Here is a 17,470-nt window from a genome sequence, read left to right as displayed (position 1 = left end):
ATTCAATACAATAGGCTAATTCAATACAAATTTTAATAACAGTATTTTTACAAACCTAAAACCTAAGAAACAAACAAAATAGGAGTCACTGAGATGCTTCAAAGGGGTCCCTTTAGTTCAAAACATGCTCCACTAATTACTTGTACCCCGTTAGTTTACCTGTAGTTCAAATAAACCCCTGAAGAATAAACTGCACTGATATGATTAAGTGATAAATGAAGCCCAAGTTGAATGGTTATGTTTTATTAGATATATATGATATACAAACTTTTAAATTGGAAAAGTTTTTAAAAATTGGAAAACTTACACATCGAACTGATAGCATTCTAATTCAACAATGAAATACCTGCTCCGCAGAGCCAAGGCTGTCATTAGCTTCACTTCGCTGAGCCGCGCCTCATTCATCCCGGAGGCAGGAGTCCAATTCAGGGATCGGATGAGATAGTACAGGAAAACCATTTAGCAAGATTCTGATACACTGAAAGGCTTGATAAACCACCCCCCATACCACCACATTACTTTGAAGTCATTCCTTTTAAAAATATATGTATCTTCATAATGGATCCTCTAAAGATTACTTTACCCAGAGAGTCCGAGGCTGCGAGGCCGCCAGAGATGAATGAGGCGCGTCCTTCTGAACACGAGTTTGGTACAGGGGCACACACAGGAAGCAAGGCACAGGGGTGCAGTTGGACTGTCTCAGGAAAGAGTGTTTTACAGTCCACAACGAGAACAGCAACACAGTCAAGAGTGTCAGTGACTACTGACCTTAAAACTGCCTTTGACAAAGTCACAATTCCTCAACAGAATTCAAAACACTTCGTTTCAGTGAGAAGAGTGCTCTCTTTAAAAATGAACAAAGTGTGAAAAGCCACTGGGGGAAATGGCACCCTTGACTGTTACTGGCTGACTTCTGCGAGGGCAACGATGTCTGTCAGAGGGATCCGCCTTTCATGTAAAAAACACGTGCGTGTGTGTACACGCACACATGTATGTGCTAGAATTATTTACTAGAAAACTAGAAAACTTTACTTCAGCAAGGTGTTCTATTAAAATTTTAAAAAGCTATTTGAAAGGTCCCCAAAACCATTACACAACTTCCATTAATACTGATTCCAAAATAAACACCAATAACCATGAACCAGAAATTGTAATACCCTTTTAAAATAGAAATATTAACCGATTTCATTGTTACTGAAATATTATCATATAAAAATAAAATATCTGGTTACAATTTCAACCAGAGTTTCAACTTTTCCCACCATATAAACAAAAACACGTGGAAGTTCAGGGAATATATGATGTTTGCAACTAAACATTATTGTTCCGGAAACACACACATTTAAAGTTTAATGCAATGTTTCTCAAAGTCTGGTCTGAGGACCACTGAGGGGCCCCCAAGCCCAAGGTCCAAACTATTTTCATAACCCAGCCGGAGTGTTTTCACTCTGTTTCACCCATGATGCACAGTGGAGGTGTCCAGCATCCACATGCCATGTGATATAAAAAGAATCACAATGAGAATCCAACTCCTGAGCCAGATATTAAAGAGATGAGCAAAATATAAAATAATGTTCTTCTCACTGTTTCAGATAATACTGTTTTTATCAAAAGTGGTATTCATCTTAACATATATGGGTTTTTATTGTATTTAAATAAAGTTTTCAAATAACTTAGTATTAATTTCTAATACAGTACATTTTGATCAACACATTATATAAAGAAAGGGATGGTCAAAAATGTTTAAGAGTTCTGGTCCTGAGACCAAAATGTTTCAGATCTGTTAGTAAAACGGTACGAAAGCGCCCATTTTACCAATTCACAGGAACTATGGCAACACCGGTGTGTGCCGCGGGCAGGGGCCACTCACTCACAGGGAAAGCACTGGTATGCTTCTTCCAATGTACAGAAGGAATTATTCGAAGGAAGAAGGTGATTAATTTCTATTCTCACAAAAATGAAAATACAATAGGCTTTTAAACTCTACCAACAGAGTTTGTCACCCCAGAAGAAAAGAAAGCTTTTTCCTGAGTAAAGACAGAACAGGAGAAAAGATCTGATTCAATCAGTAAGCCCGGAAGCATGGTTTCAGCCTCGCCGCCTTCAGGAATCTGCTCCTTTTCAGTAGTCAACACAATTCTCTGGTCTACGTAAGACCAGACGCAGACCTGAGGACGAAAGTCTAACGGAAGAGGATTTAAAACCACTGTAAATCTGGATCATTTCTTTAAGTACTTCAACTTTTTTAAGCACTCATTTCAAGTCAGTCATTAAGAGTTCCCATTTAATTACAAAATTCAGAATTTACTCAAAAAAAGTCTTTAAAATTATTTTAATAACTGTTTAATTTACTTATTCCTTAGATGGAAAGCCTAGGAGGTTAAATGGGTAATGGCCTACAATTATATATTATAACTTTGTACATATGGATTGTTTGGGACCCGATACAATCTAAAACATAGACACACAAAGACATTTCTTAAGTGTTCCCTCCATGAAAAAGGGGCTGGAGGGAGACCCACAAAAGTAGAGACACTTCAAGTATACACCAACACACACCACAACCTTTGCAGCATTCATTTAATTCTGAAAGAAGAGGCATACTGCTCAGAAAAGGGGCAGAGACCTCCAGTCTTCTTATCAATCGGTTCAGATAAACCACACATTCAGCTGGATTTGCAACAAACAGCACTGTTGTAACAAGCCTCAAACACTACACAGACTGAATATAGTAGGATCACTCATGTAGCCACCACTGGAACAGGTATTCAACATGAATAAAATGTCTGAGGAAACTGATGTTCACCTCTTTTAATACCAAAGCTTTAAAAAATTTTCCTGATCATTGTAAGATAAAACTTTACAAACACGTATGTCGTTTCACGTTTTCTTGATGACAGAGTCCTAAGACTAGACAGTACCTAGAAGAGGATGTAATACAGCGGTCTAGGCTAAGCTGGCTGCCCCTACACTAGACGGTCTTCCACACTGTATGCTCTTCATGGTTTTCTTCTTAGTTGTTTTCTACCTTCTTCCTTTCAAGCCACCACTTCCAAACTGCTAATATGCTATGGGCTGGGAAATCAAATGATCAGTGCTCAAAGGCATTAAAAAAAATTCCAAGCTTCCCAGTTGTGTTCTGTTTTGAAGAGAATGCCAGATTATCTCTGGATGAATGAGGCATTATTGTACATAAATATTTAAACAAGTTCTTTTGAATATTAACAAAAAGATATAACTAAACATTAGTATCACTGCCTTTTTAAACAACGTATTCTATAACTTTAAGGTAACACTGGGTTCCAGTTCCTCTGCCCCCAGAGATGAACATAAACAAATGTCCTATTAATAATATCAGTTTGTCCAAAGAAAAAAAATCTGAGGTGCAATCATGTCACAGTTAATGCATGTCTGCTTCCAATACATTCAAAGACAATATTTTTAAATCAATATTTAAAATAGGCCTTTTGTAGTCTGAGAATTCAAGATACTTTTAAAAATTTGTAAATACACATACATGCAAATTTTTCATATATACAAATTTCACAAAATTAGGAAGTTGCAAAGAAATTAGAAGGATTATGGTGAATCTGACAAGCTACATTTAAATGCTTTACCACTGACATATTCCTGAATACAGCATAGTAGTTTTAATACATCTTCTACATGGCCTTTTTATAAAATTTTCTCTTTGAGACATAAAAGTTCATCACTAGACGTCTTCTGAAATTCTAATTTAAGAATTCAAGATGTTCTCAATTCACTACTCATATTTAAGGCCACTTTGGTAAAGGCATTGCAGCAAGAACACAAAAACAATAGCATATTTTCTAATATTTATTTTTTTCACCTGCAAACTGTAGCAAAACATGATCAGCTTTATTATGCAGACAGGTACCCTTCTACATCTTTAAAGAATTTAGGCATGTATAAATAGAAGAGCTCTTTAGAAAGGACAAATTCAAGAATGAATAAAACCTTCCAGCTCTGGCTCTGTAACGTTCCAGTGGCAATGGTTAGAATGGTTTCAGGTCATCCATTCCAAGATACACGACGGCACCTTCAAAGTGGCCGATCTATCTTCCCAGTAACATTTCCACATAACAATGTGTTAAAAGTTACAAATACTGATATGCACAAATAGCTAATTTCTAAGAAAAATATGTACAGTACTGCAGCATAATGGATGTGGTATCTGCAATAACTTAATATTAGCCAATTTTTAATATACATGATACCGCTACCTTCTTCTGCCAATTCACAGGTTAAAGTTGTTACTGGAGCCCTCTGTTCTGCACATATTACCTGGTGTTTAATAAACAATGCAGGCTTTTTAAAGACTTCTCTTGTGTTTAAAGCTAAGATCAGTGAAACAAGACAACAGTGCAAGAGGCGGAGATGTAAGGTGACCACGTAAAAGTCCGTTCCAGTAAAATGTCTACGTAAGGCTATAAGAAAGGGTTGGTTGATGAGCTTCCTGTTGGAAACTGTCCCGTCGGTGCACCAGTCTAAAGAAAAACATAAGACAAAGTAAATAAATAGACAAGAGTGGTACATGTGGAAAAGATGAAAATATTGAGCAGTATTTAATTAGGATTAATTATTGGCAATCAAATTTATTCACTATCGTTATTAGCAATAACTAGTATAAAACTATTAGGTGCCAGGCACTGTGTTGTGTCTTTTATATACATATTATTTCATATAATTCTCAAAACAGATTCTAAAAAGAACTCTTAAAAAAGTTGCATTCGAGGTTAAACCAAATCTGACCAAGACCCCTCTTCACAATGCTAAGTCTACCACCTCTCGTCATGTGTTACTTTGACAAGAAAGCTGACAAGTTTCACATTACAAAACAGCTGATTTACTGTCAACACTTTGAGTTCAACTGATTAATGTGGTTTACTTTCTCAAGTCAAAGAAGAATCATGCAGAGTGGCTGCCTCAATGTGTACACTCTTGCAGTGTCTTATTAGTAGAATACCAAATGGCATCTAGGAATCCCATCCTGCTTTTCCTAATCTGAAAATAAAATGTTAACAATTTATAAGGCGCTTAAAATTGCATCTCACTTACCATAAAAGGATTACTAGATACTCCAGCAGCTGCAACTTGACCAAAAGGGGTTACCACTGGCTTCGTTTGTCCAAATGCTGCAAAACCTGCACCTTTTTCAAACAGAACCCCCAATTATAATCCACACCTTTGCAAGACAATCTGATGTTTATAAAGCCTCACAGTGCATTTTTGAGAAACTCCTACCAGAGCAACAATAATAAAATATCAACATTCAATTGTTTGGTCGCGTCTCTTTCAAATACCAGAGATGAACTTCCTGTGGAGTGTCTTTAAAGAGCTTTTATAAGGCTCTCCTGAAATGGTTAGTTCCAATTTGTCTCAGCTACACAAACTGCTGACTGATGTTCAAAGGGTGTGATACACAGATGAGCCTGTGGCTATCTGACAGGGGCCATGAGGCCCACACAGCAGTTTCTGTGTGAACATCACAGCATTTCTTAGGAAATATTTCATCATTATAGGTTTGCCATGGACTGTATTTCCAAATTTTTACCTAATTACTGACTTTAAAAAAGAAAATGTGTAACCCTAAAAAAACCCCTGAATCTATGGATTTCAACCTTAGTCATGAGCATGGGCGGGGGGAAGGGGAGCACGGACGACAACGAACTGGTCTCTACCAAATCTTCCTGAAACCAAGTACCAATTCTTACCATAATACAGTTACTTATTTAGAAAATTAGTCTATGTCACCATCCACCCCCCAAAAAAACCTTACACAAAATGCCAAACAATTTTCTGATGCAAAACAAACACTCTACATCCTTAAAGTTTCTTTTTAAAACCAAGAGATGTAACAGATCACAGAAAAATGAATAAGAAAGGTGCTGGGGATTCTGAGAAAGAAGGGGTCTCTTTAGAGACTCTGATTTCTCCTAAATCTGTAATCTGATCACAAAAATTTACTAATTCAGTCCATTCGCAAGGCCCAAACACACATTCAGTAGGAAATGCTACAACACTCTTCAGATAAGTCCTTTTATCCAAACACACAACATTATGGCATACGAAAGAGACCTAGAGCGGACATACAGGTAATGTGGGACCTTACCATTGGGCTGTTGGGGAAAAGCTGTCTGTTGAGGGAAAGCTGCTTGGGCTGGGAAGGCAGGCTGCTGGAAGCTGCCACTGAAGCTGGTGGGAAGACTGTAGGGAGTGGGAGTCCCAAAGCCCGTGGGCATGCTCATGGACGCAGTGCCAAAGGTCGCCGCTGACAGGGGAAGAGAAGGGTGACCACTTACACAAGGGTACACTTTGTTTCTCATACTCAACATTACAGAAGAGACATCATTTACCTTGAAAAATATTAAGATGTACATTAAAGGTATTCTAAATTTCAAAACTCAACAAAGTTAATAGTTAAGTTTTAGTGCTATACAGTGTAACAACGTATAAAATTTTATTTCCTAAAACCCAAAACCAGAGAAAAACTTAACAAAGAAAATTTCTCAAAATGCATTAATAAAGTTCAAGTCTAAACAGCAATCTACTTTTTTAAAGCCCATCATCATGCAATTCCCATGAGTACATACTAGTTTACGTTTTTGTTTTGCTATATACAGTAAAATAGCCAAATATTTAATTTTATCTTCTGAATTGTATGCTATAACATAACGTGAATTTCTGGAAAAAAAATAATCGAAAACCTCTGTAAAGTAGCTTACCCCCCCAAAAAAAGAACAAACAAAAAAACAGACTTATAGGGGGAAACAAGGTCAGAGGCAGGCCACGCAAAACCTATGCAGGCTTTGTAACCAGAGCCAGAAACAGGGAAGCAGCACCTTAATAAAATCACTAACACAATTAAAAGGGCACATTACCCTCGTAAAAAGATCAGTTCTAAAAGAAATATATAGACTCCCACATTCTTTTTTGGGGGAAGGTAAACAAAGACTGCTTTGGATAAAGGGTTAAGGAAGGTTAGGTTTGCCGACTTATAAAAATTAGGGCAAATGCACGGAGAATGAAAAGGAAGCACAGTAAGTATATGCTTAGAGGAGACTAAGCACATAGGGCGAGTGCACAGTGTTCAGTACCACACTCCTGCACAGCTGGGCAGGTCCAGCCACTCCCCCTTCAGGGACGGAACACTCCCAGGCCAGGGGAACCTGTGTGGACTGCGCTTACACACGTGGCACGCCGCCGCCATTCCCCATTTACGAGTTACTTAGGGACTAATTCGCATTACAGAGACACATGGAGGAACAAAGGAGTGTGTTAGTTATTGCTAGCGAAGGTCATGTGTTCTAGGAAAGGTCTCAGTGAAATAAAAGCCAACAGTGTTGCTTTTAATACAGAATACTAGTAATTGCACAGTGAAATAGTTTTAGTGTGATGCTATCAAAAAATATAGTTCACTGAATTTCCTGATTTAAAAAAATCTATTTAATTTTTCAAATTATGATCTAAAGCATAGACATTAATACTAGAAATGTTATAATGAATTATCTTTTATTTTTAAAAATGTCATAGATGCTGCCCAAAGTAATCCTTGTAACCCTAATGTTTATAACAATGATTCTCAATGGACCTAATTAGAATATCAGAAAGTTTTAATGGCTTTCTTACTATTGAGGAGAAGAAAAGGAGAAACAAGCCACCAGGAAGCGAGAGAAGAGCACACCGCGGGCAACAGGAGGGTTTCACAACAGACAACAGCGCACTGACAGAACTCTGACACGCTTTCTACGGAAGCGCTAAAAAGCAAGACTTGGGCACAGGGAGCAAAATCAAACTCCATGGATATCAAAACGTGTCACTCAAAGTGCTATAAATTCAAACTCAAGAAAAATAACCAACAGAGCTATTAACATTCCAATGTGACCATGGAGGTAAGCAATAACGCTTTTCGGCATCAAAACAGAAATCGCTACGCAAAATTTTCATGTAACTTTAAACATAATGTAATCCAATGCCACACATTCATGCCCACTCCATTTTAAAACATGGAAAAACTGAATTCCACATGCAGGGAACCAGAACACTAGCGGAAGCTTCCACAAGCAGGTAGACAAACTGCCACATAAATCTAGACATTCGCTGTGGCCACCTACCAAAATGAGCGTGAGGAAACACTTGAGAATGCATTGCTCCAGAAAGGCCTTATGGGAAGCCGTAAAGAGACCAATGTCAATTAACTTACGGTAATTATTGTAAAGATAGAAGTAAGGTTTTTTCATTAAGAAGTTCTAGAAATTAGAATGTGTTGTTAGAAAGTGGGCAGCATAATATATGATAAGAATACATCCACAGCCTTTTTATTTGAACTCTATGCATGAACTTTTAACATTTACACTACTAGCAATAAAGGGGAAATTAGAATAAATATCAAATGAAGAAACATTTATAAAGTCCATCAGTTTAAATGAGCGCTAACATTTTTTTCATGTGAAGATATAACCACATTCATGCAAAGACTTGTAGGTCTTATGGGTTACACCCAAAAATGCTATTCATAGGATCATCTAAAATGATCTAGCATCTACAAAGTCAGATCTTAGAGAGAACAACTAAATAATGCTTGATTTTTACTTACAATTCTTTACATTGACTAGAAATACATAAAGGTGAGTCAAGTAAAACAATGAACTATTATGAGGGAAAACTTATTCGATGCAGCAAGAGGAAGATGAACAGCACTTCGGTTTAACGTGTGACGGCCGAGCAGAGAGAGAGGAGAGCGTGCGTCTGTGCACACCTTTGCCTCCAGCGTCACTGAGGCCAGCAAGGCTACACACAAATCAATCTAATTAATAGAAAACCAAGTTAGGTTGTCGGGTGTTTGTTTTAACCACCAGAAGTAGAACTGTTTCTAAAACATATGTGTATGCATTTTAAATTAGCATCCCCGACCAATGAAGTTTGGGGAAATGGCAATTAAGAGGCGAGTTGTTCTGAGTCTTGGTTCTGTCATTTTCTAACTACAGGAAATTATTTAACTTCTCTAAGCCTTAGTAAGAAAGAATCCTTATTTTCTAATGTTTACAAGGTTTTTTGCAATAAAATACCTTTTCCAAAACTTGCTGTTCTGTAATCCGTATCTCTTACCTGTTGCTCCTCTGGCATTGGTCTGAAATGGATTTGTAGAGGATGCTACAGAGGGACCGGCAGCCGCAACAAATGGGTTTGTGGAAGGCGTGGCTTTAAAAAATTATAAAATACACTGTAAAATCCTAGTACATTTATATTCAAATATTTAAAACATTGGCTCATGTTATATATGAAGATATAAAACAAGAGCTTTCTGATAATAAATATTGTTGGTCTGTCTTCTGGTTCTCCTAGAAAATGCTACACAGCATACATCTGGGCTCTTTATAAAAGCCAGTGTATACATCAGTCCCCCCTTATCCGTGATTCCACTTTCCCCAGTTTCAGTGACCAGCAGTCAATGGCGATCCAAAAATATAAATGGAAATTTCCAGAAATAAACCATTAAGTTCTAAATTGTGCGTTAATCTGAGTAGTGTGATGAAGTATTGCTCCATCCTGCTCCATTTTTACTTAATGGCCCCAAAGCACAAGAGTAGTGAGTGATGTCAATTCAGACAGGCCAAAGCTATACACAGGGTTTAGTACTAACCACTGTTTCAGACCTCCACTGGGGGTGTCTTGGAACGTATCTCCTGCATGTAAGGGGACAAGTGCACACCGGAAACACATACCTCCAAAGGGAGCAGGCACACTGGAAGAAGCAGGCTGTGTCTGTGTAGGAGCGCCCACGGGCACTGTTCCAAAAACATTGCTGAAAACAAATATTGAAAAAGTTCATATTAAAACAAAAAGGATAATCTATTTAAAAGGTGGCCATAAGAATGTGGAAACAGATCATTATGAACATATTATGTATCATAAAAGTTATCAAACACTAAGTCTCAGGACTCAATAACATTCTGAAAAATTACTGAAAACCTCAAAGAGCCTTTGTTTCTGTGTGTGTGTGTGTGTGTGTGTATATACATATATTATATTTAATTATTTTTAGAGGGAGGAACGGAGAGAGAAGGGGAGGGAAAGAAACATCTATGTGTGGTTGCCTCTTGCGCACCCCTCACTGGGACCTGGCCCAAAACCCAGGCGTGTGCCCTGACTGGGACTCGAACTGGTAAACCTTTGGTTCACAGGCCGGTGCTCAATCCACTGAGCCACACCAGCCAGGAGTATGCTATATTTATCAACATACATATAGTACAAAAAGTAAAACAGAAATTTTATATTTTTTTTTCATGTAAAAATAACAAGAAAGACATTACATGCTAACATAAATAGCATTTTATGGCAACTATGTTTTTCAAAACAAAAGGAACTTAATAAAAACAGTAACACTGATATTTTTGCAAATCCCTTTAATGTCTGTTGTGATTTGTTATTTAGGCTGAAGTCTGTATTTTTAAAAAATGGCCACATCCAGACACATAGTTGAACAAAATATGAGTTTTAGTAGCTTTTTCAGATAATTGTAGATATATTCTTTGCCATCTTACCCAAAACAGTGATAATTTCCTAAAGGTTAGGTACCATATGAACTTGAAAATTCATCAGTGAACTTTTTTTTATTCAATTAAAGCTAACATTCATTAGTTTCTCTTGCAGTTTAAATCAATCTTTTAACAATGTTATATAGCATCTGGAAAATACTCAATTCCAATCTTCCAAATGTCAACACATTTCCTTAACCAGAATCAAAACAAAATTTAAAAATCACATTAATATTGCCACCCATCTTATCAGAGAAGTAAGGGGAAGCTATCAAGTTCATGGTAGTCAATAACTTTTCAAAATTCTAGTATTTGCTTGAATGTCTGAATATTACCAGTTATTTTCCTTTAAGTGTCAGGCTTAAATACTTTATTTTTTAGAAAAAATAGTCAAATACCCCAATCTGCATAATCATGATCTGCCTATCAGTTATCTTTCAAGGAAAAATGGTGGTCCATAACAGCAGTGGCGGGTCCATTCCACAGCAACCAAACCAGGCCATGTTCCTGAAGACAGCCAGCACACCTCAGTACCAGCACACCTGCCTGAGGCATACCTTACTTCCACACAGGACACAGACATGTTTAAGGAGAAAGATTGAGTACAATTAATCTTCTGACTGCTTCATCAAGAATACTCGTAAGAAAAACGAACTTGAGAATACTTACAAGTAAAACTAAATGCACAGTGGCAAGAGAAATGCAGTGATTATTTGATGGCTACCTGTACAGTTTGGTGCCAACGGCTTTAATTCATGCTAAAGTGCCAGCAAGTTTTACCTGCCACTATTTTTCGCACCACCAATACAAATGCCAACTAGTGGAAACACACAGAATCACTCAAAATTACTACGAACAGTTTTAACCTCACAGATCCCCTGAAAGGGTCTCTGGCGTTACTCAGAGCAGTCCATGGACCACTGTAACGTAGTACCATTACACCACGCGTTATGTCTAACCCACGTGTCCAGATGTTAGGGCCACTTTGTTACAGTCCACCATTGCACAGGTCTAATGCAGACAACATTAATAAAGCAAAAAATATGTAAATACTCTAAATTTTATTCTTCATATTTAATCTTTCCTATCTGGCATATGGAAAATTTATTACTGGGGAGACCAAGTAGTAAATGTTACAAACCTACCATTTCTCTCTAGAAAAGGTGGTAAAGGAAAAAAAAAACCCTCAAGGATAACAAAAGAAAAAAGAAGAGACAATGGACAGGAATAAAAAACAAAGAGATGGATAAAATGTATAGGTAAGTCACCTGTACTTCTTCTGTCTACCTTAACTCTAAAAGGAAGACGTCAAAACCGTAAGCATTTTTAAGGATCTAATGTTGTTGCACCTCCTGCTGCCCAGAATCCCTTCGGACCAGACATGTATGAACACAGTGACAGATACGTATATTCACAAACACCAGTACGGCACTGAAGAGATACAGAGTTAGTGATGGGCACCACGGCAAACATTTCTAAAAATGCCTACTTATAACTAAGGCAACATCATGTTTTTCAGTGTTTAGTCTTCTTAACTAAGAACTATACCTTAAAAGTATGTAATTTGCTAAATGGATTCTCTGCTGAGTGTAATTACATCTGTATATAGCTGTCCATTTTGAGATGTGTTTATGTTCTGAATTACATTTTGATGTTCAAGAAAGCAAAAAAACCTTTGATTAAACCAAAGATAAAATTAGGCAATTATTCAAGGATTATACTGAAGTTAGCAAATTAAACTCAGTTTCCTCAAATTTAAAAAAACTCAATAATAAAATTATGCCCCCGAACAGTCACTATTTAACATTATTACTCAGAGCTGAAAAAAGAGGTCAACGTGAAGCAGGAACAGTGCGACCAGGTACCTGCTAGCATTACTAGTGGACGTGTACGCATTGCTGGAGGTGGCTGCAGAGCTGAAAACGCTGTCTAGTTCTGCCAGGGCTGCATACTTGTCTGAAGACGCACTTGACTGACTGGGAACTGAAACCACGGGACCAACAGGCGCTTTACCTGTGGTCCCAAAGCCACTCCCCTGATCACCACCTGTGAACAAATTACAACAAAAATTAAAGGTACACTTCCAACTTATCAACCATGTCTGCTATGCAACACATGTAAATTTGAGTAATAAATAATCTAGGAAATAATGGACAAGATGAGTTGTGATATATACCACTGGGATAAAGACAGAATACTGCTTCTGTAACAAAAACTAAGACTCTGTACCAGTGATACATCTAGACTATGCATAAAGAAGAAATTCTCAAAAAGTGCTACTTAACATCTCTGAGAAAGGTACACTTCATTCAAGTAAACATACAAACTCATAAAATGAAGGACCCTGAAGTGAACAATCTATTAATGTCATCTTCCCAGGGTTGTCCAGGAAAAAACTAGAGATAGTAGTAAGAGGAAATGTTTACTGAATGTGTACTATGTGCCAAGCACTGTTCTAAATGCAGTAACATATAACACAACGCCAAGGTTTCAATGCTATTTACCACCCTCATTTTGGAGATGAGGAAGTAGGCCCTGCAGAGATCAGAACAAAATCCAGGCTGAAAGCAGACCCCTACTCTTCCCCACTGCACTATGCACTTTGAGAGGCAAAATACTGGCCTTAAGACCAATACCAGGCATAAAAATATACTGTAAAAATCACTTAAAAAATTACCAAGACATTAATAGAAAATAGGTCAAAATGAATGTATTATAGAAACCACCAAATAACTTTCCAGTGTAAGATTCTTACCCCTGTAAGGCCTTAGAATAGTAAAGCATGCTAAGACAAAATTAAATTTCTGTCAATTATTTTCTTTCAAAACTAGAAGTACGGAAATTAGTTTCTATGCCTTCAGTTTTAGAGTTGAGATTTCAGATCTTCAAAGTCTATACAACTACTGAGAAGAGCACAGCATCCTCAGGTTTTAATAAATACAACCAAATTTAGAGGACGGTTTAATATACACATTTGCATGTTTTATTTCGAGTTTGATTACCTTGCCCAGCACTGAAGATATTGTCTAAATTAGCAAGTGCTGCATATTTGTCTGCTGTCTGAAGACCAGCTTTGTTTGTTGAAACTTTACTAACAGCTGTTGCTGTTTGATGACTCTGGGAAGTACTGAAGGTTCCAAAATCAGCACTGGAGGACTTGGGGAAGTTATCAAAATGAGCAAAATTAGCATTTACTGATCCAGCACTTCCACCTGTAACAGAATAAATAAAACACTTGAAATTTCTAGATTTACCCCAATATGCTGCGGTAGATTATATGATAACTCCTTCCTAAATTAAGTGTTATAGGAGCAATCCTATATTCCTAAAAATAAGAACTGGCAGATAGTATTCAATTTTAATCATCTACATGTGACTTTTTATAATTTGCAAAACTAGATTTTCAAAGGCCCTGGCAAACTGAAGAGCTACAAATCTCTATGTGTAATGATTCATCCTGAAATAAAGAAATGTAATTCACCTGGTGCAAGACTGGCTACTTTATACAATACTCAGTTACATATTGACTTTTAACTAGTTCTGCTAACAAGTACCTGACACCACAAGCTTTTGTAGCTCTAGTGAAGACTAGGTTGAAACAAATTCGAAGACAGAAACTTAAAATGTCTAAGATGTACTATTTTGATCCAGAATTTCTTAAATAAATGGTCTTTTAGCTCCAGACTTACTTTATTTAAAGAGCTATTATTTAATTCCACATAATAATTTAATGCACATGGTATCCTCATTAAAATCATGCCATACTATACAGAGCTTAAGGAATAAAAATTATTGTATAGAATATAAAAATTTAAATATTATAGCCATTTTTGACTTTATAAAGCGTTAATTCCCCTTAGGTCACTAATACACAGTATATCCTGCTAAGGATAAAGTCCGTTCTGTAGTCAAGAGACTTCTTTAGAGCAGTACCGAAAACCAAAGCCAGCATACTGCATGCTATGCTTTTGACCCTGCACCTTTGATACCAGTTCTTTATGCTCACACGTTAGTTTCAGCAATCAAAATGGTACGTAAATACAGTTTTATATTAAAGTGACAGCAAAGCACATATAGGTATTTTTAAAACAGAATGGATATATCCCTATTCGAGAAAGAAAAAAAAAACTTTCCATCAATCACTGTTTTAAACATTCAAAAATAATATATACCAATAAAAGTTCTCAGGAATTAAAATTCTGGTTGTTTCCAATTAAAATTAAGTAATGTGTGTATTTAAAAGATTGTGTTCTGGCCCTGACTGGTGTGGCTCAGTGGGTCGGGCATCGTCCCACAAGCCAAAAGGTCCATTCCCAGTGAGGGCACATGCCTGGCTTTTGGGCCAGGTTCTTGGTTGGGGGTGTGCAAGAAGCAACGGATGGATGTTTCTCACGCGCACTGATGTCTCTCTCCCTCTTTCTGTCCCCTTCCCTTCTGTCCAATGATAAATAAATAAAGACTGTGATCTGTTATAAGTAGCTGATGAAGAAAGTGTATAGTAAAGCCTTTCAAAATTGCATGAAATTTATTGCAAATTATTAAAAGTGGAATTATTAAATCAACTAACTCATTGTACACTATTGTGTTCTTTGAGTTCGGGAATGGTGAGGGGAAGTAATAGTGAGGGTTTATGAAGATTATGAAAAGATGACTAACGTTCTGTAACTGAAAACTCCATAGCAGACGGTGTGAAACAGACAAATGAGTAACAGGTGCCCACTCGACAGCAGAACTTGCTGCTGGCGGCCTGGGGAGGAGCAGCTGAAGTAAATTCGCCAAAACTACAGCTAGATGAAAGCATTCTATACACTGGACAGCCAAAAATTACGTAAATGATAAAAGTTAAAGGACAGAAAAAGGTAACTGAAAGAAAAAGCGTTAAGACAATACACAGAGTTCAAGTTGAAAGCAAAGTAATCAGCCAAAGATCTAAACAAGGGTTCAAGGAGTTTCTGAAAACAATAGTTTTATGGGAGAGTATTCAATGCTTAAAGACCAATTCCTGCACAGGAAACTATTTCCAAGTTTGACTATAGTGATCCTTAAATAGCCTACTCTTGACTAATAACATTTATTTCTTTCCAGTTTGTTGCCCTGAAAATTACTTATACTTTTAGCTCTGTGGAAGCAATCAATTAGCTTCCTTTACTTAGAGCCTAAACCAATGTGTTCTGTAACCCTAAAACACTGTCGTACCCTAATTTCTCCTTGCCTAAGCAGTTTAAGGAAGATTCATGTGCAGGAAAAGGAGAATAGATATGAATTAGACAACATACAAGAGAGTTCAGAAAAACAAACGAACACAGAAATAAAACAGCGATTTCAGGTTTCCCCAGAGCTTTGTAAGATAGAACTATTTTAAAATGAGATTATAGAATTTAAGTTTAGAGTAATTTTCAAAACTACATCTAGAGAGTTTTACTTTGTTCTTTAAAGTAAACATTTAAGCACAATGCTGGAGAAGCTCTACCTGTTGTTTGGGGCTGAAAAGGAGAGTGACTTGCTGTGGGGAAACCTCCAAAATTACTCGAACCACTAGACTGTCCAAATGCATCAAAGTTTGCAAAGTCTGCATTTGCAGAATTCTGAGCTGTAAATGGTAAGGAACAATACATGTTAATGAACGTGAAAACTACAAATAAAAAAAATGACAAGAGAATTTAAGAATATTATGAAAAGTTTCTATACCTCAGAACTCACTGTAAAGACATACAGAAATCAAGATTTTAAATCCCACACGTTTAGCCCAATTTCAAACAGTTTACTAAAGGGTATCCAGAAATTTCCAATAACACTTTGTACAATGATAAATTTGCATACAATACCCTTTGAGTGACAACAGGAATAGTACTCTAAGTGTAACTCTATTAAAGAAAACTCTGAATTAAGAGCACTAAATACATGAGTTACAGTAAAGCGGATAGAAATGTAGGATATGGGATACAGTCTGGAAAATTTAGATTTAAAATGGCAATGAGTGATTCATCGGCTGGATGAATCTACAAGACTGATATAAAATGGTTTAATTAAATTAATATCCTTTTGGGGGTTTTTTTAAGTTCACAACTTTGTCATACCATGGCATATAAAAATAAAAAGAAAACAAATTTGAATGGATAATGAGAGGGACAAGATTATTAAACAATAAAAGATACTCACATTCTAGTACAAGCCTGCCATTTTCAAACACATTAAATGTAGGAAACAATGAAAACTAGTACAAAGTATAACATAAATGCACCTCATACCCAGTGGAAAACAGACGCATTGGTATTTCACATTGGTCATAACCTAATAGCCAAATTCTAGGATTCTCTAAATTATGTAACTGAATAAAATAATTCAAGAGATATTTTTTAAGGGCCAAAACAGATGTTGGATAAGATTTTTATAGAGGATATGATAAAAATGATCAGAATAAAAAGTGGCTGATATAAGGGAAAGGACAGGCTAACTGGTAAGAATGAAAAGATGTCCAAAGGGTAAATATCAATGAAGTCAGCCACTTTAAATCTTTTGCAGGCATTTCTACTTCTAGAAAGTTTTTGTAAAGAAATAATCTTGCAAATGAGTATGGATGTATGTAATAGTTAAACAATGTGTTCTGATGATGAAAAAATTAGAAACTCAAATAGCTAGCAATGAGGGAATTGCTGAAATATATTATAGAATATCATTATGATGGATATGATGTAGCCATTTAAAAAATCATGTAAAAAACATTCAGTCCTATACAAAAATGGTTATAACAAAGTAAATAAGATAAACAGGTTAATAAGTTGCAGATACATTTTCATCAGCTATTTTGTTAAATATGGTATTGTGTACACAGAAAAATCTGTATTCTAACTCAAAATAGAAAGATATCAGATAACATTTCCTTCTTTGTCTGACTTTAACAAGCTTTGTAA

General features: G+C 36.5%; 1 protein-coding gene across 6 annotated transcripts in view; it reads right to left on the bottom strand.

The window, feature by feature from the left end:
• Positions 1-3,824: 3,824 nt before the first annotated feature.
• AGFG1 (ArfGAP with FG repeats 1) overlaps positions 3,825-17,470 on the bottom strand; it is a 62,037-nt gene continuing 48,391 nt past the window's right edge. Inside the window, exons 6-14 of one of the 6 annotated variants that reach the window (XM_024563825.3) lie at positions 16,030-16,149; positions 13,562-13,771; positions 12,425-12,605; positions 9,747-9,826; positions 9,130-9,222; positions 8,136-8,183; positions 6,134-6,292; positions 5,080-5,171; positions 3,825-4,508 (exon numbers count right to left, since the gene is read on the bottom strand). In XM_024563825.3, coding sequence (XP_024419593.2) covers positions 4,449-4,508; positions 5,080-5,171; positions 6,134-6,292; positions 8,136-8,183; positions 9,130-9,222; positions 9,747-9,826; positions 12,425-12,605; positions 13,562-13,771; positions 16,030-16,149 — 1,043 coding nt within the window. In that variant the 3' untranslated portion in view covers positions 3,825-4,448. The remainder of the gene's footprint in view (positions 4,509-5,079; positions 5,172-6,133; positions 6,293-8,135; positions 8,184-9,129; positions 9,223-9,746; positions 9,827-12,424; positions 12,606-13,561; positions 13,772-16,029; positions 16,150-17,470) is intronic. The other 5 variants (XM_045198154.2, XM_024563826.3, XM_045198155.2 and 2 more) reach the window with 5 other exon arrangements.

This window comes from Desmodus rotundus, chromosome 2 (assembly GCF_022682495.2).
Source record: "Desmodus rotundus isolate HL8 chromosome 2, HLdesRot8A.1, whole genome shotgun sequence".
In the NCBI taxonomy this organism is placed as follows: domain Eukaryota; kingdom Metazoa; phylum Chordata; class Mammalia; order Chiroptera; family Phyllostomidae; genus Desmodus; species Desmodus rotundus.
The sequence above is the reverse complement of the archived record's forward strand: the minus strand, read 5'-3'. Positions and strand labels throughout refer to the sequence as shown.